This window comes from Hypomesus transpacificus, chromosome 17, assembly GCF_021917145.1.
Source record: "Hypomesus transpacificus isolate Combined female chromosome 17, fHypTra1, whole genome shotgun sequence".
Lineage (NCBI taxonomy): Eukaryota > Metazoa > Chordata > Actinopteri > Osmeriformes > Osmeridae > Hypomesus > Hypomesus transpacificus.
Genome location: NC_061076.1, coordinates 13,563,283 through 13,574,162, shown reverse-complemented (window position 1 = coordinate 13,574,162; position 10,880 = coordinate 13,563,283). Strand labels below are relative to the sequence as shown.

At 39.8% G+C, this 10,880-nt stretch overlaps 2 protein-coding genes across 3 annotated transcripts; both read right to left on the bottom strand.

Annotated features, from left to right (window-relative positions):
- Nucleotides 1-1,159: 1,159 nt before the first annotated feature.
- Nucleotides 1,160-4,101, bottom strand: prrg2 (proline rich Gla (G-carboxyglutamic acid) 2). 2 transcript variants are annotated; one of them, XM_047038070.1, is made up of 7 exons: nucleotides 3,878-4,101; nucleotides 3,352-3,447; nucleotides 2,895-3,058; nucleotides 2,512-2,545; nucleotides 2,147-2,279; nucleotides 1,858-2,001; nucleotides 1,160-1,677 (listed from the first exon to the last, which is right to left on the bottom strand). In XM_047038070.1, exons 2-7 carry the CDS (start codon nucleotides 3,437-3,439, stop codon nucleotides 1,638-1,640), a joined length of 603 nt encoding a protein of 200 aa, XP_046894026.1. In that variant the 5' UTR covers nucleotides 3,440-3,447; nucleotides 3,878-4,101; the 3' UTR covers nucleotides 1,160-1,637. The 2 variants fall into 2 exon arrangements, with proteins under 2 accessions (XP_046894026.1, XP_046894027.1); XM_047038071.1 differs by having other exon boundaries at nucleotides 2,895-3,049.
- Nucleotides 4,102-4,281: 180 nt separating this feature from the next.
- rras (RAS related) lies at nucleotides 4,282-9,638 on the bottom strand. The gene is made up of 7 exons (XM_047038072.1): nucleotides 9,452-9,638; nucleotides 8,787-8,863; nucleotides 8,453-8,540; nucleotides 7,539-7,641; nucleotides 6,855-6,963; nucleotides 5,874-5,992; nucleotides 4,282-5,659 (listed from the first exon to the last, which is right to left on the bottom strand). Exons 1-7 carry the CDS (start codon nucleotides 9,462-9,464, stop codon nucleotides 5,572-5,574), a joined length of 597 nt encoding a protein of 198 aa, XP_046894028.1. The 5' UTR covers nucleotides 9,465-9,638; the 3' UTR covers nucleotides 4,282-5,571.
- Between the last annotated feature and the right edge of the window lie 1,242 nt (nucleotides 9,639-10,880).

The following is a 10,880-nucleotide window of genomic DNA, read 5'->3' as shown; positions in this document are numbered from 1 at the left end:
AATGGAGGGGAGGAGGAGGGGGAGATGGAGGATACAGAGGGGAGGAGGGTGTATAGAGAGAGAGGGGGGGGGGGGTCACACCAACCACCACCACAAAAATCCGGTTTCTTCCTTCCCTCCCTCACCAGCCCCCTATATATTTCAATGTCTATTGTCTTCTCTGGCATAGCCAGCGGTTCTACTGATGCCAGCGCATAAACCAGTCTTTGAGTTGTACAAAACGCATGCTCACATTTCAAACCATTAGGATTTGCGACTGTGTTATAAACCACATCATTTCATACAACCTTGTTTGTTTAGAAAATACGATTCTACAAATTATTACCCATGGTGATCTATTTTGTTTCTAATCATGCCCAAATTAATTCTAAACAGCAAAATACAACGGCTGTTTTGCAGGGCTGGTGTTTTGTTACTGCAGAAAAGGGATCAGGCGACGATGGCAAATGTGTGATTTACGGGCGATCTGAAATCTTAATCCCGGCCTTTCACATAAAGGCCTCGTTACAAGAGCTATTTTCGGTCATTTTGTTCAGAAGACGCCATTTTTGAGAGCGAATGACTGGGCTGGCTGGCTTACGCATTTGTGCACTCCCTCTTTCTCTTCACTCACCCACACACACTCACTTTCTCTCCCATTTTAGCGCACACACACTCGCAATCCATCTACAACTCCTATTCTTGGTGTCTCAGTTTAGTTAGAGCAATGAGCAGTGACGATTAGGGCAATTTTTCAACCATGGTGTGAATATGGAAATGATGTAGTCAGGTCTACTCTCAGAATAAAAAGTGCATGGATTCCACTCCACAAATAGCACAGCCGAGATATTGCAGCTGCATCCAGACAGTGAGGAATGGTGTGATGCTGAATACATTTTTTGCAGCATGTTGCTAGCACATATTTTTTTTTACATGCTGTAGGTCTACTTCTGCAGTCTTATTTGGAAACAGACAAATTATGTAAATAACAGCCCAATATTGCTTGTCAATTAAAATATCTGACGGCTTCATAACTTGTTAAAAAAAAAGGTTATTCACAAGATCACTAAACAATATGGCAAAAAAGGAAGACGGTTAATAAAACTAAGCAAAATCAAATGATATAAATGGCACATTTTCCACAATTGTATTCACATACCTAATTTAGATTGACACATAATTAGGATGTTTGAAACATAAGATTTTAATTTAAAAAGTATCCATATAAAAATGGCAGAACACACTGTTAAACAATGAGAACTGAAATATTATTACAATTGACTTACCCACAAAAACAACACGTTTATTTTTGTAAATCATGTAGTCTATCTTTCACAGTTCTAAGCATCTTATATCTAAAAGAAATAAACAGCATATTTAAGAAGGCAGAACCCTTACTTTATAATAGACAAGAAATAATTCATATGGCTTTTGCCTTGTCACGATTCTCAAAGTCAACCCATTCTAGGTGTCAATGTGACCATTTGGATTTGAGTATTTGTGGATGAATCTATTCACCATTATACTTTCCGGCTCTATATTGTACACCCACCTGATGTGGGTACTCAAATGGTTCAAGGGTATTCTTATGTCCTTAATAAAATAGTACACCCTGACTTCATTCATACTCATGTAACATGTTTGGAAGTTGTTCCACTTCACTCATTAGCTGCCTCGGGAGGTTCTGATGGCACCCCCCTGTGGAGAAGAAGAAAAAAAGAGGGAAGTGTAGGTGCCATCAAAATAAAAGAAAACAATAAAACATGCAGGCAGGCACTCTCTGTCTCTTTGTGTCTCACACATACACACACACACATAGTATTCATGGAAAGAGATGAAATTGGATTGTTTGCCACATATTTAGTCATTCTAACATACCCAGAATAAGGTGGAGGGGGGGCATCATGCTGCCCACTGCGGTTCAAAGCTTCATTGTAGGATGGCAGTCCTGGTGCAATGATCCCTGATAGCGGCACTGTCTCTGGGGCCGGACGACCATCTAAAGCCAACCTCACTGGAGCGCTGGACCAAGAGACGTAAAAATAATATCAAAGGAAAAGATAGAACTTGAAATGCCTCATTACGGCTAATCTCCATCTTTAAGTGTCAGGTAAACCAATGCTTCAATCAAACAAATCTTTCGCAAAAAAGACTCTGGGGCTCTTACCTGCCTGCCGTCTGCACATTCTTTCTCCTGGCTTTGTAACAATAGATGCCCAAAACAATGGCAATAATAACTGACACTACAGTGGCCAGTAATCCTGCCACCAGAGCTGAAACATCCACTTTTGTTGTAGAATCTACACAATAATACAGTCAACAAGTTAATAAAGCTTATTACAAACAAGGTCTTATATGTTAATTGTTCAATACATTAATGACCTGGCCCAATCCCCCCAAAAAATATGACATGTATTCTGATTAGTCCAACAATATTTATCTGAATACTCCTGTCTGCTAAATGAATATACTATGTAAAATGACACAGGTTAATTATTTCGGAGAATATTCCCAATGGTAATCAAATATGACCTTGACTGCTGACGTATGAGCTCCAGAATAAATCCTGTAAAACAAAGAACAAGTTCATAAATAAAATATTAGCTTTCCATTCAGGCATCAATATGTCTTCTGAAAGAGCGCAAGTTCCTGTGATCACACCCTCCATATGAACAGCTCTGTACTTGTGTTAAATGGATCTGTGTGTTCAATGGATCATCATGTTCAATGATACTCATGGTTCATTTAAAGAATTTTCCATTTCAAAATTTCTCTCTCTGTCCCCTCTTTCTCATTTCCTCAGATGAAACTTGAACTTTACATTAATTTGTGTTTCTTTGACTGAGAGTAAAGGGAAAGACAGGACAGGCAGGAAGAAGTTGGCATTTCAGACTTGGACCCTCTCTCAATCATACCGTTTGTGTGGTGTCCTCAAACACCTCCCTGGCTTCCTCGTAGCTGCATATCTCCTCCTTACATTCCCTCTCCAGGTTGCCTGGCACAATCAGCTCAAAGTCCCAGCTGTTGTAGAGCAGTGACCGTGACAGAAATGACAATGCTGACCTGTCTCCTAAGAACACTGACCCCATCCATAGAAAGTGGTCAAGGAAAGAGGTGGACATGGTAGTTCATAAAATCAGAATGGCCTGGAAGTTCCTTAAGAATTTATAAAGTCAATAACATGTAAATAGATAATCAAAAGAGGGAGACAGATGCAAATATTTAGAGACAAACTGACACACTTAAAAAGAAAACACAAACTACAAGCAGCAAGGCATAAGGATGACAGACTACATGGAATGCCTCAGTGTGTAAAATTAATCAATTAATTGTTTAAAACATGAATCAGAGATGTTTACATAGGCTGCTTACCACCATTGTGGTTGTTGTAGATGACTCTGGCCCAAGCCACATGGAGAAGCACAGCCATGCTTAGACATATCTCTGACAATGCAACCATTTTGAAAGCTGAAAAGCAATAACAACTATTCACACCATGAACGTGATGGTCTATAAACAGCCTTGCTAAAATGCTGTGATTTCTCATCAGATTTTTCATCTGAACATCATTTTTTCTTGTCGCCACCTTGTGTCCAAAATAATTTCACTACATTAGATACATGTTGAAATGTTCATTAACAAAATGTGTTCCACTTCCAATTTCCACTACAAAAATCTGTCACATTACTACAGGAAATGGTTTGCATTAACGGAAAAATGCAGGAATATTAGGTAAGAAAAAATTAGTAGGCTACGTAGGCATAATTTAAGACGGTAATTTGGTATACATGATGTTGACAGAAAAAATAGTTAAAACCCGGTGGGGTCGCTTGATCCAGTAGGCCTAGACTATTTAAATTGAAAGTGAATGAAGAGAAAATGTCCGATACTTCCTTACCTGGTGCGTCCGACTTTGCCCCCAAATCAATTAAAAATATTAGCCCACTTGGTTGTATTCAGTCCCACATCTAATAAGTTGCGGATTCGTCTCAATCAATTATGTACGTTTATAGAATAGACGACCAATTTCTTCACGGGTTTGGGGCTGGTAAAACAGCCTACACAATCACCTGTTTTCCCATCAACTTCCTACCCAGGCTACAACGTCACACGACATTCCAGTTTGACAACATACGCGCTTGCGGGGTGTGGATAATCGGTAAGGGAGTTTCTAAAAGTTGAGGAACAATTCAAAACACTGCATGTTTACAGCCATGTATGATTCCGTTATTCTTTAACCCAATGTCAAGTAACGGTTATAGATTTCTACACATTTTTAAATGAATTAAGTTTTATCATTCATTATGGTAGTAATACAAAGTCTTTGGTTTTTTATTTCAATACAAAACACATTACTGGTTGATTACAGGGTGCAAGTTAAATACAGATTCATAATGAAAGGCAAGGTGTCACCAAGGTGTCACCAAGCCATCTTATATATTTAACATATGAAAGCCTGGTGAGGAATACATTTCAGACAAAAAAAAGTCATTCTTTTCAGCCCTGTAGTACAAAAGATCCCTAACATCAAGGACTGCTTTGTACCAAGAATGTGAGTGTTCCAGATTATTAATTTGGACATTGGCACCACCTAGTAAGGATTTCAGTTTTCATATGCATTTCTTTAAAAATAATTCGATTCTGTGAAGCATAATTGGTAGCCGTGTGTGCCCAAAACATTGCAAGCGGCATTCAAAACTGAAATGATAAGTTAAAAAGGCTTACATTACTACATGCATAGACAAATGTACCTGGACAAACTTTAATCTCCTCCCACCCCCCACACACACAAAATGAACAGCACTTTAGTGTCAACCTACTTCTACCTACCAGTCCATCTCTTGTGCAAACATATAACATTATGTGGTCATGAATACTAAACTGCTAAATAAAAAAGGTACCAGTGTTATAAACACTTACCAATTCTCAAGTCTCTCAATGTAAAAACAAATCTGAATGAATTCTCGTCTTTAAGTCCCCATTTGTGCTATGAGGGTGTCTACATCTTATATAAAAATCCTGACCTAACCACAAAGACTACTGTTGTTGGTTCAAATGACGAATAATCACCTTCCATCTCCTTTCCCCCCTACCCCCTACCCTCTTGCTGCTCTTTTCTCTCCCTGCCCTCCACTTTTAAAAAGAAAAGGGTCTGGTGGCATTGGTGTTAGATGTGCTATTGCGCTGATCCAATTATTTCAAATGAACTTGTGTCACTGCTGGACTGTCTTACTTGAATGACACACAATCAACTATCCACCCATACAACTCAAACAATTTCCTTTTACAACCTTTTTATAGACATGACAGAATACCAAATATAAAACAGCATACATAGAAGAAAACATCGGAAAATGTTACACTAAACCAAATGCTTGCCACTTCTTTAAGCAACCCCAACACTAAACCTCACCCCCTAGCATTACACACATCACATGCAAACACATACACACACTTTTTCCACTCATCTTCACCATAACATATCGCCACTCTCCCTTCAGGTAAGCAGGACAGACTCAAACGCACATCAGCGATGAATCATGGGTTTTGGTCTCTATGGCAACAATGCTGCAAAAAAAGGGTTGGGGGCATTTAAAGTAGGGTGCAGGGGCAGCCTCTGTTCTTCTGTTTTCTTGTGTGGTTGGCTGGGAGAGGAGGGCTCTCAGTCTCCTGAAATTTCCTGTGTGGGGGAGTGATAGGAAGGGTGTTTACATGTGGTGAAAATATGGAAACGTATATCAGTGTTTGAGACAGGAACAGAGAGTAGGAAAGAAAATGCATAATTTAAAATGTTTTATTCTAACATGTACAGTGTAGTGTACATGGCACAGACTAGCCTCTTATCTTGCTTTTGTGTAAAAATCACAAGTTACTCATCACTTATCAGATGATACCTTATAGCTCGCACAACCTCCAGGAAGGCCTCATCCACATTGTAGCGGTTCTTGGCAGAGGCCTCCATATAGTGGATCCGGTTCTCTCTTGCAAACCCCTGAGCGTCTTCTCTCGAGATCTGAGGTAAGGGAAGAGCAGACACGTCAATCGAGAAAACTTAGTAGCATTTACAATTGTCCACCAGTGATTTGGGATGCTGTTGAAGGATGCTTGTTTGAGAGTTCAGGTCAGAAAACGATCATATTACTTGTGAATTGTCAAGCATAGTCAACGGTGAGGAATGTCCGTTTGAGGAAGCTGAAATCCAACAATAAACTGCCAACTGAGTAATGATAAATGCCTTTTTTTATATTTCATTGACTTGTTGAGAAGACACATCCAAGTCGCATCCCAACAGTCTATCCAGTCCTTCTCTGCCCCTTCATTATATGCACTAATCCTGGCCTTAAAAAAATATAAAATGCATAAATGTAAAAAGTAAAGCCTGGTACACAACACAGATGCTGTCCATCTTCACCAGTCTGACTCAAACTAGGCCATTCTGTGCACACAGGAATGAGACCAAAAGATGGAGATATGTCAAACTTTTGGATTCGACACACCTTCAACCACTAACTTTCACTAACCTTTTTTCTACCAAGAAATCACTATGAAACAGAGAATCACTCCTATAATGGAGAACTAAGACCTGTCAGCGACTGGGATTCAAAAGAAAGCAACACTTGTTTTTGAACACTGGGCTTTTAAACATTATTTCATGGGCAACATATTTACAATTTCACCAACAGCCTTATTTCCCGCCTAAATTGTGAAGACACGCAGTGTAAAAGTAGCTGCCATGTAAATCTCGCAGATCTACACATGGAGAGGTCCCAAACCTTTCTGGTTAAACTTTACTAAACAAATATGCAATCTAGGGTCCCCAAGACTCAAATGTAGAAGCTCTATGATCCTTAAATCTAACTGAAAGGGCAACGTACCACTCTCTGCTGGTCCAGGTCTGCCTTGTTACCGACCAGGACCATGGGGAAGTCATCCCGGTCCTTCACACGCAGTATCTGGGTGTGGAACTTATGGATCTCATTATAACTGTGGGAAAAGGGAATAATGAATAATATTTCAAAATTGTATTGTGCCTCTCACCACAACTGATTGAATGCTAAATTGGAGTTGTAATAACGCCCTGTCTAGCAATGTGCAATCAGTGAGCCTCACAGCATCTACTCACAGATTGGCTAAGTATTTTCTTATCTCTGTTTTGGCTGTGTTGTTGGATTGAAGGCTACAGTTTTTGTGTGGACCTAGCCACTTGTGGGGGAATGGGGCTATTAATCAGAAGGTTGCCGGTTCGATTCTGGCCATGAAAAAATTACGTTGTGTCCTTGGGCAAGGCACTGCACCCTACTTGCCTCGGGGGAATGTCCTTGTACTTTCTGTAAGTCGCTCTGGATAAGACTAAGGCTAAATGACTTAATGTAACGTAATTTGTTTACTGTCATGTTCCTTGACTAACCACTGAAATAATGTTAGAACTATGCAGTACTGAACCTTGATTTCTGCTGCTGTTTCTATATGCACCATGTGCATGTCACTTTGGATAAAAGCATTTTCTAAATAAATAAAAAAACACTTGTCATGCATGCACACACATTTATCACTCTCACCTGCCACTGTCATTTAGGGCAAACACCAGCAAGAAACCCTCTCCTGAGCGCATGTACTGCTCCCGCATAGCTCCGAACTCCTCCTGACCAGCTGTGTCCAAGACTAACACAGACACAGACAGTTAGGCACACTCCACACAGATCACTCCAAGCTGTACACAATACTGAGTGACACAATTACACACTGCCATAGTGAGTCAACAGGACAGCAGGCGGGCTCGGGCCAGTTTAACAGTTGACACCTGAGTCACCCTCACTTTCATCTCCATTACCAAATGGGTCAAGCAAGCTAACAATAGAGTATCACCTCCATGTGCTTCAAATTCAGGGGGATGGTTCTGGGCAGTGACTGGTTAAAGTGACCAGTAGTGTGTGTACTCTGCCTCCATTAGAAAAAAATTGGCTTTATGTTTCTACTATTACACTTCTGAAAGCAACACAAGCCTGTCAGTGACATGTTAATTGTACCCATCTCTGTATACAGTATCTGTGGCATTTGATAAGGGAGCTGCTGCACCCACAGACAAAACATTTTTCAGTTTGAAAGGGATAACCAAAGACATTTGGATGAAGACAGGACTAGTTGTTTAACCCAGAAACACGCAATATTAATGGGTTTCTGTGCATGTGACCCTCCTCTATTAGCTTGCAATGTTCCATTAACATAAAAACTAAGATGACACGCCATTTTAGGCTCATCCTTAAGACAACACCTTAGCTTAAAGCATCAACATTTGCCAAATGCAAGTCATAACAGAGCAGAGGGAGATGAATCATTCGGACTCAGCTCTTTTTGTTGGCTTTGCAAACTGGCACCATTCAACTCTCTTTCTTAGTTTTGCAAACTGGCACCATTCAACTCTCTTTCTTAGTTTCAGGGATCAGCACGAACTGGAATACATAGCAATACTTACTGTCTAATCGTGTCTCCTTCCCATCCACTGTACAGATTTTTGTGTAGGAGTCTTCAATGGTAGGGTCATAGTCCGACACAAAGTATGACTATGGGAGAGATTGAAAGTCTACAGTTAAAGAAGTGTGCATCACCGAGCTGTTCATTTTTGCCTACTACCTACCATAACACAATATGCTCTTAAATAAACGTTGATCTATACCATGTATATCCTATTAGAGTACATTTTATGTAGTTAATCAAACATGGACTCAACACGTCAAATAACCAAGTACACTGTGTTCCCAGCTTATTTCACCACCAAAGTTATTTCATGGAAACATTGTAACACTCACCTGAATAAATTGTATGGTTAAAGCGCTTTTGCCCACACCGCCTCCGCCCACGACAACGAGTTTGAATCTCTCCTCTTCTGCAGACATGGCTACTTAAGTTTGTGGTTTTACCTTTTTTGTTCTTTCGAAACAAAACACGGACTGTAGCCTGAGTCTAACAATACAGGTTGATAAAGTCTGGGTAGAAATGTTTTTAAAACCCCGTCTTGAACAAAGCTTACAGTAGACTACTAAAGCGTAAAAGAGGTAGCCTATTATTTAATGGTCAAATAACCTGAACGGCTGTATTATTGATCAGGTTGTTCCACAACATCTATAAAACAACGATGTATTTTAAATCAAACACAAAAAGAATGGTCTGGGAACGTTTCAAAAGACCTCGACTGAATATTTGGCCCTGTAAAGCCTAACCCTAAAAACAAAGTATCCAATCCTCAAATAATTATGTAGACTTAATGACTGCTTCCTGTTATAGATAGATTCTCTTTAAATATATAAATTAGGAAAGTCGACAGAGGTTACATGTTATAATAATTATCATACTTTAGTCCGAAGGAAAGCGCCTTCCGCACCCGCCTTGAGTAAATTAGGCTACCGATGCCAACTTTTATGACTCGATTAAAGGTTGATAGACCGTCAAAGCAACAGTAAAACTTTCCTCTTACTTTCGACGTTCATTATTATATCAGGATTTCCCCTTCAAAACAATAGGTAAAACCATAACCCGACTATCCGAGGCGACTAGTGGATCTCTTGCGATGTCTTCATTTTTCCTCGTTGACTTCTTTTTTTTTCACCGCCTCAAGGCAACTTTTTTCTAAGCCCAAGGTTTCTCGAAATCTCATGCGTAGGACCCGGTGGGCGTGTCTGATTATTCCGTTTCCTCTTGTAAATTCAGTCGAGTCTTTTTTCCAGGCTAGGATGCAAAAGAGGAAATATTACACAGGGATAACTTGTTAGTTAACATTCTAGGAGACCAATCTAACTTTGTAAGAACGTATTGTTTAGGCTGATTCCGGAAAAGAATTGCCAGCTTTAATAACCCCCAGCTGTTCACTTCCTTAATTGGCAATACTGCCTGTGGTTGGGTTTGAAGTCTACACGGATGTTTGATAGGACCATTTATGCTTTAGCCTGTCACATTCAAACGCACATGGGCTATCCCTATAAGAGTAGAAATCTGGACATAATCATATGTTGGTAGGCTACTTTAGAATGTTTAGAAATCCATTAAGCCTACCTACAGTAACCTGACCAAAATATGTATGGCTACTCACGAACCATAACACACTTCTATACAGGTGAAGTAATTTGAGCTGCAATTTCTAAGTTGTATTTTGCATTTTGTATTTTGGTGGACGGAAACAAATTAGATGCAATTTATTACGAAATACTTGTATTTTGTGTGGGCCTACGTGAAATACTTAAAATGCTTGATCAAATATGACATTTTATTTTCTAATATAAGACAAAAACTTTTTCCTGGCTTAATAAAACTACTAAATACAGCCAATAACAGTTTTTGGCTTGATTCAAGTAAATTACGTCACACACCCTGTTGGGTTCAGCACGCTCATTGTAAACTGTTTGTTTTCCTCATGTGTGACCAGTATAAGAAAAGCAGCTGCTTTCTGCCCGATCATAGAATATAACAACTAGACCAAGCCAATGAGCTCTAAAAAATTATATTAACAAAAAGAATGATGCAAGGCGCAGGGTTGCCGACGTCTGTGCTCCTGGTGGTTTTTTTGTTCTCCCATATTCAGTCTCGACACATTAAAGGTCACATTACATGAAAACGTAACTTTAGGAGATTATTTAACAATAATATGAGTTCCTTTAGCCTGCCTTTGGTCCCCCAGCGGCTAGAATTTTCGATAGGTGTAAACCAAGCCCTGGGTGTTCTTCTCCGCAGAAAATGAAGGCTCAATTGCTCTGTTTGAAAATCTCCTCCTTGTGACGTCACAAGGAGGAAGGTTACCTCCCCTCTCTCTGCTTTGCCCGCCCAGATAATCTGGCCCGCCCATGAGAAACTGAGCTACGACCGTGCAAGGGCGAGTGCGATATAGTTTTTTCCTGGAGAGACATGGCGAG

Bases quoted from the DNA above. Each gene is read 5' to 3' on its own strand.
- prrg2 (XM_047038070.1), bottom strand. From the start codon at position 3,439: ATGGTTGCATTGTCAGAGATATGTCTAAGCATGGCTGTGCTTCTCCAT. The intron at 3,059-3,351 runs GTAAGCAGCCTA...GGATGGGGTCAG, and splicing joins CTACAACAACCACAATGGTG to TGTTCTTAGGAGACAGGTCA. The intron at 1,678-1,857 runs GTATGTTAGAAT...TCTTCTCCACAG, and splicing joins CCCCCTCCACCTTATTCTGG to GGGGGTGCCATCAGAACCTC.
- rras (XM_047038072.1), bottom strand. The intron at 7,642-8,452 runs GTAAGTATTGCT...TGTCTGTGTTAG, and splicing joins GAAGGAGACACGATTAGACA to TCTTGGACACAGCTGGTCAG. The intron at 5,993-6,854 runs GTACGTTGCCCT...CCCTTACCTCAG, and splicing joins ACCTGGACCAGCAGAGAGTG to ATCTCGAGAGAAGACGCTCA.